This window comes from Blennius ocellaris, assembly GCF_963422515.1.
Source record: "Blennius ocellaris genome assembly, chromosome: 1".
Classification (NCBI taxonomy): domain Eukaryota; kingdom Metazoa; phylum Chordata; class Actinopteri; order Blenniiformes; family Blenniidae; genus Blennius; species Blennius ocellaris.
The window spans coordinates 25,070,629-25,096,389 of record NC_137650.1 but is presented as its reverse complement, the minus strand read 5'-3'; the positions used below and the strand labels follow the sequence as shown (position 1 = coordinate 25,096,389).

The following is a 25,761-nucleotide window of genomic DNA, read 5'->3' as shown; positions in this document are numbered from 1 at the left end:
TACACCCAACTTTTCTCCGCAGTCCTCCTTGAATCGTCTCTCTGCATCTCGGTGTTCTGAACTTCTGTTTGTTTTTTTTTATTCGTCTTGAAGGAGGAAACAGCCCGGTTGCTGCGCGGTGTTCTGGGGGTCTTGCGGGGTCTCAGTTTGGTATTCTTCCCCTTTAAAAACACAAAGCTATGCTGCCCTAGCGGCGGTGTGCTATGTGGGCTCCCTGGAAAAAGTCTGCTGCCGGGGAGAGGGAGAGGGAGAGGGAGGAGAGGGGGGACGAGCCGAGCCCGAGACGAGAGATCATGGCGGCACCTCTCGGACGGGACACTCTACCTGATCACTGGTCGTACGGAGTTTGCAGAGATGGCCGAGTCTTCTTCATTAAGTGAGCGGCTGCAGCCGATCGTCGGCACTTTTACGAGGCACTATTAACGCGGTGTGACGGCTCTCCTCTGGTTTTCTTTTTTCTTTTTCTTTTTTTTATTACTGCAGTTTCATTACCGTTCAGTAACAGGTGTTTTTCTTGCAGTGATAAAACTCACAACACTACTTGGTTACATCCGCGCACCGGTGAACCTGTTAACTCGGGACACATGATCCGTTCAGGTATGCGGCTTTTTTTTTTTTAATCCAGATTTGCAGGATGATAACAGGAGGAGGTATTTCCCCCCCTGCAGCAATACCCCCCCCCCCCCCCCCCCTCCTGTCTGTCTTTGGCGGGTTGTTCAGTGTGGTTTTTCTTTTTCGCGTTACAGATCTGCCAAGAGGATGGGAAGAGGGCTTCACGGAAGAAGGAGCCAGTTACTTCATCAAGTGAGTGGCTGAGCATGGTTTCACTCTGAATGGAAATGAGGAACGAAAAGCATCACATGCGAGCTGTTCAGTCTCAACAACTACTCAGCGTGTGGAAGTGTGGCTTTCCTTTTCATTTCCTTCCTGGCACTGTCCTGCTCTGACACTTTTGATCTCCTCTATAACAATCCAAGTACAAGATTAAATGCCCTATTGTAAACACGGCGGTTCATCTAAAAAGCCATATTGACAAATGACAGGGAGACACACACGATTCACACACGCAACATATGGATTAACGTGCTGGGGTCCTGTTGGATAGGTGAAACCAATTATCTCTCTGCCTGCATTGTGAATGGAGAGAGGTAGAGCACAGGAGGAAGGCTATTAAAATTCTCCTCACATCCACCATGCAGGACCTCTACTCTCTCCATTAGATAGGTGTACAGCCCTGGTGAGTGTGTATGTGGGGGAGTGAATGAGAGAGAGAGAGAGAGGGAGAGAGAGAGAGAGACTGTAAAGGTTGCAGGAGAGGGGTGTGACCATGTGGTGACAGAGATGTATGGCATGATTGCATTATTGAAGCAGAGGACAGAATTTTCAAAGTCACATGCGGCACTGTGAAGTTTCTGCCTGTCAGATTTCTTTTTTCCCCCCGCCACTCTTCCCATGTTGAAACGCCAGGATTCTGGATGAAAAGGCAGTACCATCAAAAACATCTGCTTTGTTGATCTTGATGCAACGTCAAATTGTTATTTGCATTATCTTTGCATTTGCATTTGCATTTGCATCTGCATAGTGCTTAGCTGTGGATTTCAGGATTGTGCTCATGGGCTGTCTCTGCACCTCAGACAGATACACTATGATGGAAACCAGGACACCGGCTCAGCCAGCAAATCATGCTGAAATCGATCAGATAAGTCATGGTAGCAATAACAAACAGAAAGTCCACTGTAATACAAAGTGAGGCATCTGGACCTTTGTCAGCAGTGACTCCTCCCACAAAGGCTTGTTTGAGGTCAAAGGGTATGACTGGACCGCGGGTACTCCCGTCATGGCCCTTTTAGTTTGTTTAAGACAGACAGCCTGCAGAGGTAACATGCTAATAGCTGCAGTCTTTCTGTGGTTGTCAGTAGCCTGCAAACACCAGCTTGCTGCTCTGACTTGACAATATGAAGTCTCCTTTCATGTTAGCGAAGGTTTTGGACAAACTGAACTCATTATACATGGATGTAGCACAAGATTTATGATAATAGCAGTACTGACAAGAAGCTATAAACATATATCACGATCAACAAACACATGGATGTTTAGACATTTCTGGGAGATATGCTGGATTGTATTCAGGCGTCCAAATATAGTTTTAAAAGGATACAGAAAATAGTTTTAGCTCACAAATCTGTTACCACTGACATGTAATGTGTATAGAATCAAAGCAGTCTTTGTGTTTCTCCTCATTCAGCCACTTTTCTGTGTAAGAAGCCAGAACAATACAGCTGTGAAGTTGTGTGATATATGGCATTCTGAATGTCAAAGCTTGTCCTGCCATTTGGCCCGGCAGAGGGATCCAGTTTTGCTGATGCTTGTTTCGTAGTTTTTCAAGGCGAATTTCTTGAAGTCAAAGAGAGAACAGGGTAGGACCACATCAAGTATGGTCCTATTCGGATTCTTTGGGAACCAGTTGATGTCTTTCTATGTGACATAAGCATGTGAAAATAAGTCTCATTATCAAATGTTCAGAAAGATATGTTCGTATGTTTAAAGTGTGACCATGTAAAGGTTAATGTGGGTACTGTGGCTCGAGCATACTGACCCTATGCCATTTGTGAGTACTTGGAGCTTTTCCTTGTTAAAGTGAACAATGAATTGTTAGTTCAGGACTGCTGGTTTGACAAACAACAATAACATTAACTGACGAGTGGTTGTGACTCAGTTGGTAGACCACCTTTTTTCAAATGTCAATTTTTGATGGTTTTGTCCTCGATCTTGCTTTTTTGAAGTGTAAATTGTTCCTAATAGTACATGAGGACCTTGCATGGAAACTATCATCTTTGATTCCTACATGTAGTTGATGATGTACAGCACTTTACCAAAAGTTTGACCAAAATGACCTACAACCTTTAGTTAAAGGCAGTTAGTAAGTTAATAAAAAGCTTCCTGTGCCAATTGTGGCATGTGTTCTAACCGCGGTCTCAATCGCAGAATATTGATGCCTCATGGCTGATGGTGTATAGAGCAATAACTGTAAATGTACTACACATCCAATCCATGAGAGGGGGCAGGTAATGACAAGACCAAAGTCATTCAACAACGATGACAGCAATGGAGACTGTAAACACAGAGGAGGTGCAACTTCTGCTGTTTTTGATCATCTTTATTGCATCATTGGGTTAAATGAGACTACACTGGATAAGAGTAGAGCCCACTTTGCAGGACGGATCCCAATAGCACAAAATGCTTTAATCTTCACTTGATGAAAACACAGTGGCTATAAATGAAGAAAAACAGTTGGCACACAGAGTTATTTTCTTTTTTTTAAAGATGGCAGGTTAAGGTCTGATACAGCCAGTAATCTTTTAATCATATATGTTCAACACTGCAGACCCCAGCCCCAAGGTTTCTGAACAATTTGAAAGTACTACCTGACCAGGGACAATTTTGAGGGTAAAAAATTAATCACAGAACTACAGTTTGGCTATGGTAAATGCCCAAAGTGCCGGCAATGGTTTTTAGCAGCTGGCGAAAGTTTCCGAAGTCAGAATGAAGCGATTGACACTTCTGAAGCAGGAAAATTTGCAACATATGTAAAACCTATTCAGAACTTTATTTTGTACGTGGTAACTTATACCAGGCCGTGTTCACTCGTCTCTGTTTTTTTAATGACAAAGCCTATTTACTGACTCCCAAATTAATTCAACGATCACCTGACCATAAAAAAACAGTTTTTAGAAGGACTTCAACTCTTTTGTGAAACTTACTTGACCCCCATTACTTGACCTCATTAGTTTGAAAGTGGCTCTTGAGGCCGAGCTTATATATTAGACCACTTCTACTCCTTGTTGGCTTTCCAGGAATATCTTAACAGCATCGGTGCAGTAAATGTTTTCCTTAATGTCACTTGGCAAAGATGAAACACTGAAGACGGTGATTATGTCTCCTACTGAGTGGGATTATTTCTAAAAATTGTATTCTATGAACTGGAAAAGGGTAAGGCAAGTTGGACTGTGGCCCTATTTCAAACCATTAAGTTCATTGCAAAATATTTTTTTTCAGCTTGAGACAGGCAACAACTCAGCCGTTTATCTGATTAAACTTTTGAACTGCCAGATTGTGTGAAGGCAGTCAGATTTTTAGTATAAAGCAGTCACAGTTTTAATGAAAGCCCATACTGTCCATCCTCATACTCATTTTTCATTCCTCAGCCACTCTGCCAGGAGCATACAGCAACAAATTTCAACACTGAGGTCCACACAATGGTCTGAAGATTGAACCGTTTATTGATGGAGGAATTTAGCTGAGTTGAAGTACAAAGGAGGGATTGTTTGGACACAGTATCTGAGGCAAAACTCACATTTATTTACCCCGAGCTGTAGGCCAGCCTGAAGCCTGCATATCTCAACCGTCTGAAAAGTATTTACTCACGTCAACTCATCTTTAACACGTTTGAAACATCAATTTAATAGGATCAAATGAGGAACCTTTAAAATAAGCATTTGAAAACAGATCCAAAACTTATGGGTGAGGTATTGTTGTGTAGCAGTAGCTTGAAATAGAGGGTAACTGTCTGTCATGCCTCTGGGAAATCTCCAAGGACATGACCCAATTTGAAAATCATCTTCCAAAATCATCTTATTTCGATCCCTGAAGGTGATGCTATGGATGAGAGATCTGTGTTTTGAAATGTGCACATTTGACAGGTGTAAAGGGAAAGGAAAAAAAAAAAATCCAGGGATTGTATTAATAGTCAGCCTCACCTATCATCATCCATAATTGAAAACTGTAAAGGAAAAACTAAAGTAAGTAAATCCTAAGTAATGGCTGGTGAAGCGGAACTTTGCGCCACACATCACAAGCACTCACCAAGCATAGGAAATGTGCAATTCTATAGCTCCCCAAGGGAAAAAAAAATGACCCCAGTGAGGTACAATAGTGTCCTGTTGAGGACACAGTTCACATTGTTGAATAGACCCACAATGCTGTGGGACAGGTCAGGATAAACTCTTTGATATCCTTTCACATATAACCACTTACATTTCATGCCATTAAGCTTCAGTCTCAGGTTCTTCAGTTCTGATAGCTCTGTCAGTATTTTATGGCGGTGTCAGATTTTTGATGATGAAGATATTTATCATCACTTCGTCCCACTGCTTATTATTTTCTTTATGTTGTGCTTGCATTTATTTTAAAATAGCTGACCAGTTTGATCAGGATAGCACAAGTTAATTAGCCATGAGATGTTTTGGGAGTTCTGAACCGGTCTTTTTTTAACCAGTTGATAAAAAAAGAAGAGTGATATCCCCACAGGCTGTTATCTTAAGGCTGTTTTAATGAAGCTTTCTTTTTCTGCAAACACATCAAATCCACACCTCATTACTGAGGCCAAAACACCATTTCCAAAAAGATGGGGGCAAAACTGGCTTCAAGTGACATTTTCCCATTAATGTTTGATTTCTTTTTATGTCAATGTTGTTTACATTAGGCTGCAGGCCAAGACATATGCTACAGGATTGTAGTTGTGCCAGATAAAATTATTTCTATTAACATAGACCCAATTTTAAACTTTAAAACTGAAATTTTTTTTTTTTAAGTAATCTGAAATATTGAGCAGAAGAAAAGTGTCTTTGTTTTGCCTGAAACAACGGCAGCAGATTGAAGTGATGAGTTTTACTTGACAAGCATTTCTTTCCAAGTGATTGCCCAACTCTATTGCTTTAGAGCTGCAGCAGGAGGACCGTCCACTTTGGTTTTTGTTCTCAGTGAAACAGGCGCAACCTTGGAGTGACACGGTCAAGCCTTTTCCGCGCCTCAGAAATGGTCAATGCTTGGATTAACAGTGAGAGTGTGACCTCAAACTTAATCCTTAAGTTTAGACGCTTCACAGTCTAACATGAGTCACATTAGTGTAAAATTGCATTTGGTATGCTGGATGAGACAAAATTCCATTTAGACCTGCAGTGCAACCTCATGTTTGTAGCAAGGACTGTGGATGTGAAAAGACATTGTTGGGAAATCTCTGTTGCGTGCCATGGGAGGTAATGATGAAAACACCTCACTGAATACCAATAGCTTCACTGCCCCATGCAGCAGACAGGAGAGGGATAGGCAGAAAGCTTTCGCTTTAGCAAACCTGAAGTGAAGATAACATAATCCAGCTTGAACACAGCAGTTGTCAGTGCACATCAGCATATTGCAGAAACGGACAATTATAAATCCAATGCACTATCTGGCCTGCACTTGGATGTTACAAACAGGAAGGTATTGGTGACATTGGGTATGCCATTAGATTCATTCAGCCTTATGTCACAGATGTTTCATTTAATAAGATCCCATAACTCCAACACGAGTCTCTGTGTGCATGCTCCACTGAGCAAATATTAATTACATATTTATGTTGTCCAGGTGTTCAAGTCCCTGCCTTTATGTGGAAGCAACTCTGCTTTTGATGACACTCTGTGTTTTCTTGTAACTGCCTGGCCTGATTTGAGTGAAATCCTGCTTTAGCACAGCTTACTTTTGTATGTTGTATTTACCTGGATATCTTTGTCTTCTTCGCCTCCTGCTGATCCTAATGGATGGCTCCCCTGCTGGATCTGTATGATTATGTCTGCCAAGGACATAATAAAATCATCGGCATATAATTGTTGTCTATCTGTACATCTGTTTGCAAGATTACATCAAAACTGCAGCACAGATTTTGTTGAAATCTTCACCATAGATAGATGTTATGAATCCAGGTCAACCTTTGGTCGACGTCAGAAATTTCTCATCGCTCTTGTTTAGAACTGTCTTCACTATTAGAAAGTACCACTTTCAGTATTGTTTAAGTACCTTTGATTTGAAGACAAACAAAACCATGAATATATAAAATTCTCAAAGTGTAAATTTAAAATAAAGGCATCAAAAACAACAGTTTTACCAGTATTTATGTTAAACCAGTGCACATTTTTACATTTGAATATCTTGCTAAAGTAATTTTTGTCTTTACAATTTTTCCTGCAATTTGTTCAAACAATTTTTTCATCCAATTACTTTTTTAAATTGAGAGTGAATGCTGAGTCACCTTCAATTTGAGCATTTAATGTTTGTTCAAACTGTCATTTTTCAATCTTGAAACGAAGTGTTTGAGTGTAAAGTCTGCCTGCCTCATCCATTTAAAATAGAGAGATGACATTTTGGAAGAGTTTTAGCCTTTTGCTGTAATAATGCTCTACACAGGACTAAAACTTTGCAATTCTTTTATATGTTGCAGAGACTTTCCAGAGCTACATTCATTTAATCCATTCTTAGATATGACTGCTGGTAAAAAAAAAAACACCTTTTGAATGTATTCACCGAAGTGTTTTGCTTGGATTTGCTGACAAAACAGGCGAATTATCAAGTAAATAAACAGATGTGGTCCTTGGTTATTCTTACTGCTGCATCGGAGTCCTTGTTTCTGAAGCCAACAGTCCCTCAGGTTATCGGAGCTCAATATTGTTGTCACATCAGGCATACAAAAAATGAAAATGTTATCTTGATGGGCTTCCGGCATTTTAAGTTAAAGAAGAGAGTGACATGAAATTCCATTTCAGGAAGATGCGTGGAAAGGTGTTTTGCTCAAACAGACGACATATAGAATCTCACAATGAGTTTCTTGATGCACAGACGTACTACAATGCTTCATTTCTGTCAGCGATAACCTTGCTTACAAGCGTGAACCATTAATCCTATAAAGGTGACAACGGTGAACATGCTAATATTTTCAGCAGCCATTGAAGGAAGAAATTGATGTGAGAAGTGAAGCCAAGCAATGGGAAATGACTCTGTTGGTGAGAATAGTGAATCCTCTCGCTTTTCTAAAGGGATCCATTGTGACTCTTGTCATTATCAATTTATCCTTGCGTCATGTCGAAAACCTTTCAAGCTGTTGTGTTTCTGCATCCATCTTCGTTTGTTGCTTGTGAGGCATGAACATTTACTTGAGGTCAAAGGGTTTTTCTTAGAAGCGCTGTATCTTCTATATGATGTCCAAAGTGACCTGCCACCGGCCGTGTGACACTGAATCAATGTACACTGTAGGAGTACTGTCCCAGCTTGCAAATAAAGTCAGAGGCTGAAGCTGTGGACTGAATTAAGACGATGAATACAAAGAGCAGATTTAGTGTCCGGTACAAAAGATGTTTGTACTGCAGAATAGAGAACAAGCATTTTATCAGGCCTGGTTTGGACTCGCAATATTTAACCTGCATTGAATAAATACATTAAGAGCTCCTGGCCTAAGGTGTGCTGTGTGTGATGATATAGGCTACATTGTCTAGTATGAGTCACTCACTATACAGATGGCTTAAAGCAGATTTAGAAGTCAGAGGAGCTGGAGCAGCAAGAGTCGGAGCAGAAACGGGACAGGGGAGATGCCCGAGCCGGGATGGGGACCTGCTGCTGCAGTTGTCTGTCCCTCAGCAATACGACTGACTGGGCTGATCGTCAAACAGAGGCGCTTGCTGAGCTGGAGCCTGCAAGGTTGGAGGAGGAAAGGTGGATTAAGACAAGGTAACACTGGATTTTGACAGCATATCTAAAGTTGTGTCTGTGAAGTTAATATTGGGCAATCAATGCTAATCAAATCTATCAATGCTACTGCGATTTCTGTGACTACAACATGTTGATGAACTGCAAATTTGGCATGGCCCGCAAATGCACCTGACACACCTTTAGAAGAAACGAAATTGATTATATGTTGTAAAGGAAAACAAATCATTTGTGTATTTTCATTCATGAGTCTTCATGTTGTTAAGGGGAGAGGTGCTTTGCACTCGAGTCATTTCAGCTTTAGACTCTGGAGGAAACAGTTTGTATACCCTTCCTCCTTTTATTGAATTTAGATGACAGTTTTTGTCTGCCGCATTCTGTCGAGTCTGAGTGTGACGGGAGCCACTGCAGAGGAGAGCAGGTCCCACACTGTTCCCGTGTCACCAGACGGGCTCAGAGAGAAGTGATTCGTGAGCATCCAGAAAGATGAACCTCGATGTTGCATAAAAAGAGAAGCTCCTTTTACAGACCATCAGGAGATTTTGTGTTTTTTGTTTATTTTAAATGACAAATGACATGAACGAGATCAATTTTAGAAGGGTATATCCAAGGCTCCGTATGTCCTATAGAAGTCACCTGACTGCATGTATTTTATTTTTCTCCCTGTAATTTCTCATTTTTAAAAATAGAATTAATATCATAATTCTTTTTGAGATGAATGTTAAAGTACTTGGTCACTTTTTGCACTTAAATTATACATTCAATTTTATTTGTGTTGTTTTTTTTTGCCATTTTTGTAGGATTTTATCTTGTCTTTGTTCATGTTTGACCCTTTATTTTCCATCTTGTTTGTTTCACCAGTATAATTTATAATCTAATGAATTTGTCATCAACTAGGTTCGAGAGAGGAAAGACCAGACAAGTTGGCAAACAAAGTGTTGTGCTAACCGCTACAGATATTCATGTGATCAGTGTCTGGCGCTTTCAAGAGCCCGTTTTTGTTTTTATGCTAATGTGTGTCTGTGTCAGCTGACTGAGTTACCGACATCGTCTGCTGTGAACTCTCTTCTAACAGAGAGAGGTAGAGAATGTCAGTGTTTTTTGAAGTGGACAAGATACAATGTGAATACTACTGTACACAATGTGCTCTAACAATCTAACAATGTACTTATAGTGGTAACAAAGTATGGACTGGACGGTTAAAACAGAACACAAAACTATTTGATAGTCCAACTGATGGAAACAGTGTCATTTAGGGTTTAATATCCTGACTCAAAAGAAGGTCCAGGCCATCAGTCAGCATGGATATCTGCAATTTTGCATAGCACCTTTAAGATCTGTATTGATTGGGCTGCCGGACCTGATTGCCTCATAATGAGATTTGTAGCAATAATCCAGCTACGTGTTTTACTTCCCATTATTTCTTTAAAGTATATTATCTGGAGGCTGAAAAAGCTAACCCTTCAATAAACTCACGTTTAGCAGCAGATTGAGTGTAGGAGCTCTGTAAAATATTTCTCAATGTGGATTACTTGATTGAATACTGCTGTTCCCCATTAATGGACTATTGAGTGTGAAAAAGATAAATGAAAGACCCGGTATCGCCAGTGCGAGTGAGAGCAGATGTAGTGTTGAGGGCAATTTCACCCACTGCAGCATTTATTGAACACATTGACCACACAGCTGTGTGATTTCTTGCAGAAACCGATCCAGCTTAATTTGCTCCCGTGCAGAGATGCATGGCTAATTTTGAAGCCATGATCTTTCAATCTTCGGTTCTTCTATTCTCAATCTTTGTGATTGATTAATTAGAATGACTGATCTAAGGGATCAATTCCAACAATTGCGAGCTATTTGTCCAGTGAGAAAAACGTAGTCGAACGCATACTTGATTCCTATCTTTAAATATCTGTTGGAACTGTGTTCTCAGCAATGTTATACTGCCATCTATAACAAGATCAATGAGACCTGCTGAAGCATTGAAGAGGTGTAGTGCGGTTCTGTATGTATCCACTAGATATTGCTGTTGAGTCTTTTGTCCTTTTGACAGTTTCACAGTATATCACACATCTCATTCTTTATCTGTTGTCACCACAGATGATGGAGATAACAAGTACAGTGTTCAGACTTTTGTTATTATGCGGGGTTGTGCCCGTTGCCAGATATATTGCAAAGGATAGACATTACACTCAGGCTTGAGTTCATGCATTCAGTGCTTCCTTTGTACATTATTAATGTATTTACTAATCCTTTCACAGTTGAATATAAAACATCAGATTGACATTCTGTGATTACACTTTAGACTGTTGTCTTTCTCCTATATCAAATTATGATCTGTGGTGTGTTTGTATAGCGTTTTATTGTCGCTGGTGTAATAGTAGAGGAGGCAGGGGACACGGTGTGCCTGTGGCAGATGATCTGCAGTGGCGACCTCTGACACGAGCATGCGAAAGATGAAGAGGAAAAAAAACGGTTTCTGACTTGAAAACTGAGCAAACACAGAGGACCAGATAGATATTAAAAAAGACAGTAAAATTATTGCATGTAGTTTGATTTAATTTTTATCTTGCCACAATCCAGGCTGACAGCAGTAAAAGTAGGTCCTAAAGAATGAGCTATGAATGTTGACTTGACTGTCCATCGTATAGATCGACCCACACCGTCCTCATCCAGCCCCCTGCTCTTATCTATATGTCTGTCTGTGGATTATTGAACTGGCACTGCAGCAGTCTGAGCAAGCCACTCAGCTCTGCTCTTCAGCCTCCATCCCTCTCCCCCGCTGGCTGACTGGGATTTGATCTGATAAAGACTCTGGGTGAGACGGAAGGGTCTGGTTGCAGTCAGAGTCCAAGGTCAGCACCACACTGGACCACACAATAGGGCAATAACTACTCAAACTACTCATCAGTGGTATCAAGAAAGAGTTTCTTAGCAGGTTTGGCACTTTTCCCTTTTCTTCGTCTTCATCCTCTATATGGGGACTGAACAATGGTGCGTTATCAGTTTATTCCTCCCCCGAGAGGCAATGTAGAGCTCCATGCTGTAAGTGCTGGTGGACTTACTGAGTAATCAAGAGTAGAGAGAGAAGGCTGAAACAGCAGTTATACTCCTATCTGACACCCCTCTTTGTGCCCTTTCTCGCACACCCACCTAACACACGCTTAAACTCTGTCTCAGTTTCCATACCTAAAGAGAACAGGAAGGCATACTGCTTATTGGCTGTCTTCAGGATCAGCACAGACTGGGTCATTTGAGGCTTTTTCCACTTTTATTTTCCCCCCAAGTGTGGGCTTTCCTTGGTGAGTAGAACATTATCAATATGTACAGAGATCGTTTTATATCTCTGAGAGTCGTTTTGGGAACATTCAAAGTGATGAGTGTGTTGTATATTTGTATTGACAGATTATGCCTGCCACAGCTGTTTTGATGTCATCTTTGGGTAGAAATAATTTGTTTTACAGACCAACTGTCATCATCTTAGTCTCAGTCATCCCAGTAACAGATTCTTATTACATATTAAGAAATTACTTATTGTTTTCATGTTTGCTTTTTTCATGTTGTTGACAAAAGTCACGATCCATAAAAACTGTATTCTCTAAATTGATATTTGGTACACTATAAAAAGCTAAAAGATTTGTGCAAGACAGCAAAGTGTTATAGTTGTTAGCACACTGGCCTCAGAGCAAGACCAGATGGTTCCTGGTTGAAGTCAGGGTTGAACTTAATTTGAGACTTTTCTGAGTAGAGTTTACATGTTCTGCACAAACATGCCTTTGAGGCTTATTGGCGACTCCTCTGTCTCTTTGCGTTTGACCTAAGATGACCTTGCATCTCCTCCAGTGAGTAGCCTGGATTTGGCCACAGTCAACTTGGTTTGGCCACTTTATTAAAATCGCCTTGAGTTGGAGCCGGAAAATGTTAAAGGAGATGGAAAGATGTGTGTTTCAAGTTCAAATGTAGCTGTTTTTTTTCCTAACTGAAATACTTTGGAACAGCTATTTCGGGCTGTTTTACATGTGAGCTGCAGTAAAATAAATTACTAGGGTAATGCATGATTGATTTAGCCATTGGTGGTGGTCAGCACTGCAAATCTGTCAAATTGGTGTCATTTCTTCAGCGTTGTACAAGGTTTGAGTCTTGGGGTATGCTAATGAAATGTGAAGGAGGTTATAGGTGGATGAAAAAGAGGAGACGCGGACGACACCCAGGGAATGAGTGAAACAGCTGGCGGCAGGCTTATGTACGTATGTGTGTGCAGGTGCAGTCAGTTTAACCCGGGAGTATTTCCTAAATCCTTAACTGGTGCTGAAGCTACTTTTCCTCCTGGAGCCCACCTCTCCTCTTGTAGAGTCCAGTTCTCCTCATTAGCTGATGGAAGACATTTGTTGCTTGGCAGAGTCATCAGTCTTTTCAGCTGTTGGGTCATAGCCCAGTCTTCACCTCCATTTCTCATGTTGACAGATGTCTACCCAACTCAAATTCCACCTCTCATCTCATCTGGCTGTTGTTACTAATAGTCGCCTGGTTAGACATTGTTGTCTTACACTGCATTGTGTAAAGGAATATTAGGAGGAGCGGTTTTGCATTCAAGTAGATGTTTGCCGCTAAAATCATCTCCGTGGAACATTGCTTTTGCTGACGAATAATAAAATCAGCAAGTTTGAAAACAATAACAATTAGGAAGCGATGCGTTTTATTGGCGCTATCTATCGTGTGACCTGCCTGCAGTCACCATCTATTCAAAATCCATTCTTTAAAACTATCTGTCACATGACCTGCCACAATAGCAATAGATTACAGCATAGAATTACGCAATGTGAAGATACAAGGCTCATATTCTCACGTTCTTTTTGTCACTCCCATTTGTCTCTTTTTCCCTTACTTTAACCATCCTGAAAATTCCTTCTTCCTTCCTGCCTCCTCACTCTCCTCTCCTCTCCTCTGCTGTGTATTGTCCGCATGACTGCAGAGGGAACGGAGCAGCGAGACCGTCCAGTTTAGGGAAGTGCTCTGTCCGCAGAGCTCTGCTGAGGAACGCACACAAAGTGAGAATAGGAGAGGTGAGGTGAGGAGAGAAAGAGTGTTACTATATGGAGGGACTAAGAGAGGGGAGATAATGATAGTAAGGTTTATGGCTAATGTGAAGTATCTGTGGTTTGGGGCCTGTCAGATGATTTATTGGTGGATTTGACTGGCCCTAATAATACCAATCACAAGCCTCCTGCTCTCAGAGATAGGGGACCGCTCAGCGATTGTATATATTTTTAGCTCTACCGAGCAGCCCAATACAGGAGAGGCGGGAAAGAGGATGTTTTGAATGAATTGACGCCACGGGGCTCAGCGGAGGACGTCAGCAACAGCAGCACTACCAGCTGAGAGAAGTACACACTTACATACACACTCGCACACACGCAAGGGCAGCACTTGGACAATTCACAGCACAGCACAGAGCTGCATCTAACATGTTGGGCCAGCCAGGACAATCAACCTCACACGCCCCTTACAAGAGGCAGCCAGTGTGTGGGACGACTTGCAGGTGTGTATCCTAGCCCTTCTCCTAACATATGTGGAATTACACTGCTACGTAGATAATCAGGAGGTGTGTCTGCTTCAGCTTACGACGCAGCGACAAGAGAGGAAAACGCTTCTAATTTGCATGGCGTCAAAGTGCTGTGAGGCAGATTGCTATTTTGCATTTATAAACTGCTGGCTAGCTTTTGGAGGGATGCTTGTATCAATGTGTACTAATGGGACAGTCTTTGGAGATATGAGAAGACAGAGGGAGAGAGAGAGAGAGAGACAGAGAGCGAGAGAGAGAGAGAGAGAGAGAGAGAGAGAGAGCGCTCACTGCAGTGCCTCATGATCACAGGTCACTGATCGCCGTGTTGTTGTCAGCAGAACTGTGATCTCTTAGGCTGATTATGATATACATGGTTAATGTGGAGTCTCTCCATTGGCTGGATTGTTGCAGCTGTTCTACGCAGTACTTCCCACTTGTGAGCGAGCCAGAGATGCACTCGGTATGCACTCAATTTCCATGGAATTGCTTATCAATCTTTTTTTTGGTATTTGGACCAATCTACAGCAGACAGTCAGACTCCACAATTACAGACTCATACAATTTCAAATCTGCAGCATATAACACTTTTGCCTGAACTGGCTGACTGTGAAGGGCTCCTTTTTGCTGACTATATATTGTTTGTAAGTTAAACCCTTGAGACTCAGTTGTTATGCTACGATAGATGTACAACATGGTTCTGCTCGTTAGCACTAAAAAGGGATAAATATACATGCTGATGTGCTTGGGTGGTTTTACATCAGCATTGTTTCAAATCCAGGGAATTCAAACTATGCTGCTCAGATAATCAAGTTGATAAAGTTGCTCACTGTGTTTTTAAGTTGCTCTTAACTGTAGTGCAATATAAAAAAAAAAAATCATGCTGCGATGAAAACTTTATCTGCATCTGTTGTGTGGACATATGATTTATGCAAACCTTATCAAGCTTATTATCATTCTGTCAGGGTCTCGATGTCGGCCACGGTGATAAGGTTACTCAGGCTATTTATCATTCCTGTATTTAGTCCCTCACCGGTCAACCCACCTGCTGTGCACACGGTGATAGAGACAGCTGGCAGTGAGATCCTGACCGCAACATTTTTACCTGTGATCAGCAAATAAGAGAGATTGACAGTTTTGGCCAGCTTCGAATCAATATTGTTTTCTTTGCAAGATTGATAGATACATTTATGACATTGCTCATTTGAAAGTATTGTCAATAAGCCTTTTGTTGGTTTTGTTTAGCATTGTGCTTGGTCTGTGTTTAAAAGATTGTGTAATGAATAGCTTTGGTGTGATACCACACACATTGTTCAACGTCTGCATAAACATTTAGTTTATCCAACTCCTTCCAGTAATTTGGAGGGTGGGCCTGTTTATTCACCCTGTTGCATCATTTGGCCATGGGCTAAAATGTGGCCAGAAGCCACAGTACTTATTTGTATGCAGGCCTGATTCCGAGGTCATGTCTTTGATATAATGGCAGCAGCACTTCAGTCTGAAAAGTGACACACCTAAAATAGGTGCAGTGGACAGAATGCCCATGATGAGAAGGGGGAGTGCATCAGAGAGGAGGTGACCTCTCCTTAAACACAGAATTTTGCGCATTTCCAGAGAGACTTAATAGTTCTAAGAATAGACATAATGGTGATACAGAGCAGAAGGGGAAAGTATTTGAAAAAGGGAGTGCATTCTCTAAGACTGTGACCTTTTTAAATTCCCCTGACTGTGATGTAGATCAGCCTCTGCAAGTGGGATTGAAATTCCAGGAAAAGGATTGTTCTGGTGAAAAATCTTGATCCTTTTGGCCACTTAGGCACCAGATGTGGCCTATATCTTATTCTACTGATGTCTGGCTTAATAAGCCCACTAAGACATTGTGAGCTTTCCCCACTCGCAGGATACAGAGAGCTAAAAATAGCTTTTCAATTCAGTTACCCTCTGCCAGCCAAGTGGAACCTTACTTAATTTATTTAATCCATCAATTAAATTTTCTTGTTAAAAATGATAATATGATATTCCTTCTGCATGCTTTCGCACTCAAGAGGGACAAATGTGAGTCAAATACATTGACATTTTATAATTTTTCATTATTATTTTCATTACACTGTGTATCATGCAGTAACTAATACTTGTGTAATCACTAAATCTGAATTTTTTGTTACTGTTTTGAAAGAATGTTTTTGTTGTAATAGCAGACAAATTCAGAAGAGGAATAGCTCATTTGGAGTGAATTGATTCAGCGTGTTTATATGGAAGTTGAGATGAAGTCCTCATTGTTCATCTCCATGATGTAACATGACATTTACATTGAAGAGATCTGTCAACATTATTGTATAATTTTTTTTCCTGAGTTGCTGTAGCCTCTGTGTGTGCTGCTTGGGTGTGAATGTTCATTGCCTCTGACACTGCAGTCACAGAGTAGCTGTGTTGTCTTAACCCTGTGTATCACTGTAATGCAAGTCCCTAGTGGGAGTGTTGCTGCTGCTCTTACGCTGAGCCGCGTGTCTGCTCGGATTCTGTAATGAGAACTGCAGGAGTGCGGTCCCTTCAAGCCGGGAGCCGATCTGAACACAGGTAGCTCACATGAACACAGACAAACTGAAGGGGACAACTCAGTCTGCAAATGCTTCAAAGGGGGAAAATGTGAGCAGAGAGCAAGGCGATTGGCAGTCAGGATGAGAAGTTAGAACTATCTTTGTTTTCCTCTGCTGATAGTCTGTTACAGATTTGCACTCAAGCACAGACTGTCTGGCTGTGGTAAAAAAACACACAGTACAGTACAAGCTCAGATACCCTCAGGGCCAAAATCCTCTGCAGCAAAATGTACCCAACAACTAATCATTTTTTTCTCGTATAGTAGCCTCAGTTGTCCCTTAAACGGGGTGACTTTACCGCTGTACCAAATCCAAAAAGGGGGTTTAATGTCGCCATGGGTGTGAACAATAGAGTTAGCTGATACACATCTCTATGTCACGTTAACGACGAAAGCTCAGCAGTGGATCATAGATCTTTTCTGAGTAAGCTTTTTATTGTGTGTTTGGTGGAGCTTGCGCCACAGAGTAGGGGGTATTTAGTGGTGGGATGACATAATAATGTCTCTGACACGATTGTGTAAGGGATTTAGACGTGTTTCACATGGGGGTTAGCTGAATCCGATTGTTAGGGAATCCAGTGGCTGTTTATCTGCCCTTCTGCTTTTGGACAAACGCACTGGCAAGTGGTTTTGTTTCATGAAATGTACTGGAAAACTGGGATTACCCTGGTTGGGATAATGTAATCCTTAAGGTTACAATGAAATTCAATCACGCTTGTCTTGTTTTGTTTCAGTGATTTATAATGGATGAAGGGATGGCAGCATGCAGACGCTGCATCTTAACACACTTTGGGCTTTGGTGCCATGTATTAGAATTAAATTTATATATGATAATAAAGTTGTATAGTTTTATAGGAAAGGTGAATTGGAATAGTTGTGTCCTGATGTGTTGCTCTCAGACACCCCCCCCCCCCAAAAAAAAAGCTTGCAATGCACTATTGATTCACTCAAATTCGACAACAGTAGAAACTAATGTGATTTTCGTCTATGGATTTTTCCCAGCAGCTCATTGTTCTCTCACACTCACAAATGCAACGTCCTTACAGTCAGCTTGTTGTTTTATATCGGTGGAAAACAGCAAAAGGCAGATTGGAGATTCTGTACTTGATAGAGTTGAATATTTTCTTGTTTAAGCTTCTTTTTTTATGTTACAATCTGACTTTTTTCAGGGGTGTTTGATTTATTTTTGATGTTGTGTGGGATTATGGGGTTTAGAGATCAGACAGATAATCTGACCATGAACATATGCAATTTGTGTCCCCATGTGTCCTCGGGGAGGGAATGTGTACGTAGCATGACAAATTGTCTTGACTTTGGCTGAATCAGACAGATTTGTGCCGCAGATCCATCACTTGGTGCAGTAGAACCTCTGCGTGCAGACAAAAAAAAAATGTTCCGAGTTTGCGTAGTTCATGATGGCTGCTGCTGCATGGGGCTGGGACTAAGAATCTGCAGGTAGGCCATGTTTGTGCTGATATATGTACATCTTGAAGCTACCCATTATAGAATTTATTTGCACGGCTTTGCATTTGGAAATACACACAGTTCTGCGTACAGCTGATTGATCAGTCCATTGGACAAAGTGAAGTCACAGCTGCTCTGCTGCAGAATGCTTCAAAAAGGTGCAGTATTCGTCTGCTGTTTTGTTGAAGGGACTGATAACAAATATGCTCTGTGCTCCTCCACCTTTGTTTGGCAGCTCCGCATGCTTTTCTTCTTGCCAGTGGTTAGTAAGTAGGATTTACTCTTTTATTCCAAAGACAAAGCAGAGTTGCCGGATTGCAGCAGAATTTAAAACAAGCATGTCTCAGTGTGAATTCTATTTATCATAAGGAGGCACTTCATATGGGTGTAAACATGCACCTGATAGGAAGACGACGAAGAGGGTGTGCAGTGATGCACCACACTATTACCGATGCAAAATCAGTTTATCGTGAGGAAGATGTGGTGACACTTCTGACAGTGTTCCTGGGATGAATATCAATGACACATGCAGCTAAATGCATGAATGATACACAGCCTATTTTACCAGCTTCTTCTCTTCTCTCCTCTCCTGGCTTTATTTTGCTCTTAATGCTATTAAACATTTGATGTGAGAATGAAAAGACCCCCTGAACCTCTCATCTATACGAACACTGGATAAGATTGTGTCTCTCCAGGGTAGACAGACAGTAGCGGTGGGTAACAGGTAACATTGCTATATTTCCTTGCCATAATACTTTTACAACAAAGCACATTACGAGGTTGTTTTGTTTTTGTTTATTGCTTTAGGTTCACCTATGAAAGCACAGTTATGAAGCATAAATCACCACGTCCTTGTAGCAGCTCATATTGTTTTGTTTACTGCATATTAACTTGAAGCAGCTTATTATTGTCACATCTTTACATTAAAGAAATCTTGGCAAAGCTCATCAACCATCACTTTTCCTAATTGCGCTCTTCCAGGACACTGCTCTGTGCATTTTGTATTACTCAAACACATACGATGACAAATCTCTAAAGCACTCCTTGAAAATTTCAGCAGCTGTAATTTCAGTCAAATGTGCCACATTTTGAAAATAATTACCCCAATGGCATGATCATTTTTTTTCATTTTCAGTTTTAGTTTTTGTCTTGAAATGCATCACACGTGAATTTTTTTTTAATTCAACTCTACCAATGGGGGATTAATGTTTTGGTTTCCAGGTGACATGCAGTACACATGCCTCACAAAGCTGAGCTGCTCCCGAGTGCTGTTTGTGCTGTACTTTGTTTTGGATGGAATTAGATGGAAACACTGGGTGTGTACAGGATGTCTTTGACCTGCAAATAATGATATCTTTGTCTCATTTCAAACTGCTTTCAGGTTGACTCATTGCCTCTATTATGCATGGCTTGGTTTTGTCTTTCATCAAGATGGGAGGTCCTGGTTGAGGACATTGAAGCTGATCAGTGGGATTGGGAGCGCGAACATTGAATTCCCTACATCTTGTGTGGCCATTTTTGTGTTCTTGACTTTTTTCCCTTTTGTCATTTTCATTCTGCTGACGGTGTGATGTTCATTTTGCTAGTTACGGTAAATCTCCTACACATGGGTCGAGCTCCCTGAAGGGTTTCAAGGGTGAATCGGTCAAATCCAAGTGAGTAATAACCCAGGGAGGTCTAATAAAAGTTTAATCAGTTACCACCAGCATTTTCACATTATGTGATTCGTCTTCATCTATGCCATTAGTTAAAAAAGGAGCCGACTGTTGGATTTTGGCAATGGTGCCGTCATCGGAAGAAATGATTGGACATTTGTATGAACTATTGAAACAGGAAGGTTACATAGTGGTTAGTTTTACTGATGCCAGTGGTATCACCAGGACTTTATGTACTTTCCCACTGGTCTATTGCACGTTTTCCTGCCCATCTTTTTCCTCACCATATCCTGTTCGAGATTTTCAGCTTTAGCATTTCCCCCCGCACATCACATCCCCTCCGTGTCCTACATTGCACAGCTAAGCGATGAGCTGTGTTTGGCTTTGCGATGTGGTTTCGGCTTTGCATTTAGCTGTTGATAAAGAGTATGTGAAACTCACGCAGATGTTCTGTTTTATAGTTTTGTAGCCACGGGGGAAAGTGTGGATTTTCAGTCTATAAAAGACTGAATTGGACTAATTTACAGTTTTGAATACAGTACTTAATATTTCTTGAGTTATGTTGAGTTGTATTGAAGAGGTAATTTTGTGCCTATAACAGCCTCAGTCATCTGTCAGCTAATCGGTGATTTAGTGTGCAAACGTGCTGCTGCTCATCTTAATTACTTTCTAGATATTTCTTTCCAATGAAGACCCAGGAACGAGACCTAAAAAGTCTGAAGGCTTATTACACCAACATGTCAGTGCAGAGGTCAGTGTGGCAATGGTAAGAAATTACATCGAGTTTAGTTTAAACATAATTACATCATTGATTGCATCAATACTAATTAGAGCTCATTGCTAAATACCCATCGTGCTTTGCTGGTCGACAGCAACACTGGCTGGCTTTTACCTTGACTTGGAATAATTCGCCTGAACGCTGACCCAAATGTAATTTTCTGCCTAGTCCAGCTCAATATACATTGACAGCTTGATGATGCTGCCCATCTGCTGCTGCACTGCCCTCTGTCTAAAGATCAAGTATAAATATAACTAGCCAATAAGATACTTGCCATAAATTAGACAATTATTATCATTTTTATCATAATTGATGAGTTTTTGTGTCTTCTATGATGGTGATATGAATTATTACAGCTGTTACAGTTGTTGTATTCCATCCATCTCCTTTCCTGCTTAGCCCATTGGGGTCTGGCAGTACAGAGAGCAATGAAGCCAAGACATGTCCTCTCCCTCCACAGTTTCCTCCAGTTCTTTTGGGGAGACCCCAAATTAAACTGGAGATGTAATCTCTCCAGTGAGTCCTGGGCTGACCTCAGGGCATTTTCTCAGTCAAACAAGCTTGGTAAAACTCGAATGGGAGGCAATCGGGGGGCATCCTAATCAGATACCACGACCACCTCAACTTGCTTCTCTCAAGGTGGAGGAGTAGCGGGTCGACTTTGAGTCTTTTCCCCAAATGATTGAACTCCTGACTCTAGCAGGAAGATTGACGCCCGCCACCCTGGGCAGAAAACTCATCGCAGCCGCTTGTATCTCACTCTTTCGGTCATGACCTAAATGACCATAGGTGAGAGTGAAGATGTAGATCCACCAGTAAACAGCTTTGCTTTATAGCTTATCTCCCTATTCCTGACAATAGTCCAGTTGAGTGACTGCATCACTGCAGTTATTGTATTTATCATCATCATTAATGTTTTCATAAAGTAAAAAAAAAAGTAATTAGAATATCAGTAATTCAACTGTAAGAGTCACAAAAAAAAAAGGAACAGTTTCCAAAATGATCACCACAATCATTACAACAAATCATCAGTAACGTTAAAAAAATGTTTTTTGATGGCTCACATAAAAATAGAGTGAACATTGCTATGCAATGATCGAGGAAATAAAGTTCTTTGTGTGTGATGCATCGGCCCGTGGGGAAAAAAAAGGTTACAAATTGTCTTAAGGTCACATAGTTCTCATAAGGACATTCTTCAGATAAAACACTCCCATCCAATATTCTCCTCCAATTTCAAAGTGTTTTGAGCAGGAGCTGGAGGTTGAAACCGTGAGAGAACCGTGAGAGAACATTTTGCATCGTGCAGGACGGTAGCAGAGGACAAGCAGCTGTTGGTGATGTCCTGCTGAGCGCTGACATGCAGTTTTCACTTTGCATCTGTGTACACTCTGATGACCTATCTGTGCTTCAGCTGTCATGATCAAATTGCTTCTTTTTAGTGTGTGCCACTTATCTGCGTCTCTCTGTGACCTACAATGGGTCAAAGCTGTGTGTAATAGTCACACCCCACAGAAGAACATCTGTGTTTTCTAAAGGAAGTGGATTTTTGTGTTCTTGAGCTCTTTATCTGAGATTGGCTCAGAGTCGGGAGACATGATATATGTATGATATTGGATATCTGCTGATATGCCGATATTTTAAAAACAAAATATTGCCAATTACTGATATTCTGATGCAGTACTTAATGCTGACAACATTAAATCATAATTTAACTATGATGCTTTTGTGAACTTGGGGATGAGGCTGCTGATGTTTTGTAGCAGCTCTCAGACCAAAATAAGAAAACTGATGCAACTTACATGTAAATTGCATTTAGTTTTTGCAACATTTTTAAACTCAAAACTGTAAAGTCTTTCTTCAATATTCTCAGGACATTTTGAAAATAACTTAAGACATGAGATACTTTATAATTTGTACCCATTTCTGGTTGTATGAATAATGAAAGTGCACTTTGCAGCTTTACAGAACATAAAGTAGCCCCCATACCTAAATGAATAAATCTGAATTAGTGGGCTTCAGGTGATTCTCAGACTCTGGTATTAACTTAATGAAAGCAATTTTTCAAGAACAGGAGCCCATGCAGTTATACAAAGCATAAAGATATAAATAGAAACTCAAAACTGAGCTCAAACTATTGTGCACAGTTATCTGAGCTCGAACCAATGACAGTCAGGATGATAGCTACTTGGACCAGAACTGGAAAGTGAGCCAGATTTCAGAACTCCAAACCAGTAGATTTGGATTCCTCATATGACCCACGTTAAGCGTTCATTGCAAACAACCACTTTGTCATCAGTTTCTAAATTTAAAAAGAAATCTCCACACAGCGCACATGTATAATTTTTCCTGTTTTTCCGCATCTATTTTTTTCACCTTGACAGCCTCGTGTTGTCATGATTGGTTGTGACGAGGTTTAATCTTGTAGTGTTTATCGGCAGATACCGATGCTGTGCCGATATCCTCGCATCCCTAGTTCTAATTGTTTTTGATGATAATGTTGACTTAGTGCTACTGACCTGTTAATATTAGTGTGTGTGAGAGAGTTAGTAAAGGAGAGGAATACCTATAGAATACCTATAAACCTCTCCCTGTTGAGGTGTTGATGTGGGGAAATACTGAGGCACAAGAAGAAAGAGGTATTGGCTCAACTAATTTCTACTGGTTTAGAGTTGGTTAGATAAAGACTTGATTAGTTTCCCTTCAGTTAATCTCTTTGTCTCGGTGATTAGACATGCAGCAAACTGTTTATTAGATCATTTGTTATCTGTTGATGAACTCCACTGTTTTCATTTCTGCACATTTAAAGGCTACATTTAAGACGAACCTCATCCACTGACGTGCTTCCAGCCTGTATTACGTATTGTCGGTACCTCCAGATTGATGCTTTGGCTGATTGTGTGTTTTTGAGACATTTACTTTGCAAAATCATTTCATTCAGCTCTGAATGAAATCGCTCGCAGAGTTAGATCAAATATCAGAAGCTTGAAACCAGCTTTGTTGCAGCGTTTACACTATATATAGATGAAACACCAGTTTTATCTAATAATTAATGGCAACTGCAGCAGTGTCATACAGAGGTGTTTCTGACTTCATGTTACCAGGAATATTTAGATTTCCATCTTTCACTCAATATCAGAGATCTGTAGCCTTTTACCATGGAGTAAAATAGGCATAATAATTCAATATAAACTATTACATTCAAATGGCCCGAGGAATCTCAGTACATGCTGTTGTATTTTCAGAGAGAAAGGTTGATGAAGGTCAGCTTTTGAAGGAGAACATGGAGTGTGACCAGTATGATACCTGGAGAAAGGTTACACAAACACACAGTGAGAACATGCAAACACAGAATCCCCTATAAAATCAAAAGTGAGAGTGCTCACCACTACATTTGACGTTTAATATTTTATGTTCACATGCATATATTTTGAAATATATCCAATTCACACAAGTCTTGTTAGCCCAGATGAAGCGATTAAAAAAAGGGTGATTTCTGTGATTCATCAGTATTCAGGGAGAAAGGTGCTTGATAAATCTGTGGTATTAAATATTGACCCGACGCTGCAGGGTCCCTTCTTTGATTTATTTCTTGACTAATGCATGTTTCAGAAAACTTCTCTAACTTTTGTCACGGTGTATCCCTGTACTGAAGATCAGTGCCTTTGAAAGACACTTTATTCTCATGGTTGGAGGCCTCATGCAATTACTATTACTGTAATGAATGACTTTATAATGCTCTTTATAAATAGTTATTAGTCAGCTAAATGTGTGCCAGAAGAGCATAGCCTGGTGTGAAAAAAAATCCAATAGTCCTGTGGGTCTCCTTTATTCCCTATCACCATTTTTTCTTCCATCCTCATGCAGCAGGCAGTTGTTGGAACAACTGCAGTACATAACAGGCTTAGACATTGCAGCACACTGCAAACCAGCCTGTGTATACAGGAACTTGGCTTTTTTTTTTTAAAACATAGTTTTCAATTGGGTAGGCATGAAATGGGATGTGAAGGATGAGCAAAATGTATTTTTGGCAAAACATTTTTGGACCATGAACAGAATAATCAGCATTTTCACTCAAAGCAATAATTCTTTTAAGGGGTGAATTCGAGGATGCTCCCCCCCTCACTTTTTAATTTTGCATTAATGGCCCACATTGGCTTTTCTCGCAAATACTGTCTAATAATTGACTGTTGCTTTGCTTATGCTTTTGAGCAAAGTGGCCTAAAGGACATTTGTGACTGCAATAAAATGTGCTGTGTCAGAACTGTGTGTGTGTGTGTGTGTTGAATGTTAATAAGATGACAGCTCTTTCAATTTCTGCCAAACCTTTTGTCTGACAGGAACTCAGTGGCACTGGCAAGCCTTTGCACCTGTTTGTGTGCCTCGTTGGGGCCGTTTGTGCCTGTTTCCATCCAGTGCTGCTGAAGTGGCTTGCTGGCTCCATAAACGGGCTCCATAAACGCAGCGCTTGGACCTTGATTTTCCTGCTTTATTCATTCTCAATTAAACTGCATGCACATGTAAAGGCATAGCTTTCCTATATTAAAGCTGTAATCACAATGTCATACTGTCAGTTTAGCCTTGTGTCTCTGCAGAGCAAAACAATGATGATGATGATGATGATGACAATGATGATGGCTATGATGATGGCTATGATGGTGATGATGATGGCAGAGAATGAGTGCAATTACAGAGAAAACACAGTCAGTCGGTCAACAGCTCTCATTTACATACTGAAACCCACTGAAATCTCTCAATAACTCTGTGAATAGACTGCCCAGAAAATTCCTTGGTAAATGTCAGGGAAATGAGGCAGAGTGAGGCTGCTGCAGTGTTCCTCCGTGAACCTGATAAAGGTCAGTCCACATGTGGAAATCCTGCTACTGAATGCTTATCTCCTTAATAGCTCCCCCTGTCTGGATGCGATGCATAAGCTACTGTTATTAGATCTTAATAATTTTCGCCTCCCAGCATAGGGATGCTACAGGGTGTCTGGAGGTCGTCGATATCTCGCTCTCGTCATGTACATTCTCATTACCTGGGTGTGGTGTCGTATGCACAATATGACCCCCATGAGGCAGTTCAGTGACACGTTGTAGTTTGCTTCTCCTCATTGATTTGCTTTTGTCCTATTTTTTTTAGATGTCACACAAACAGTGAATCAACTTGCTGATATTAATGCTACAGTTAATTAAATTGTTTC

General features: G+C 40.8%; 1 protein-coding gene across 1 annotated transcript in view; it reads left to right on the top strand.

The window, feature by feature from the left end:
- Window positions 1-293: 293 nt before the first annotated feature.
- plekha7b (pleckstrin homology domain containing, family A member 7b) overlaps window positions 294-25,761 on the top strand; it is a gene marked incomplete at its 5' end in the record, with an annotated part of 66,087 nt that continues 40,619 nt past the window's right edge. The window contains 3 exons of the mRNA XM_080500057.1: window positions 294-376; window positions 521-597; window positions 747-804. Coding sequence (XP_080356183.1) covers window positions 294-376; window positions 521-597; window positions 747-804 — 218 coding nt within the window. The remainder of the gene's footprint in view (window positions 377-520; window positions 598-746; window positions 805-25,761) is intronic.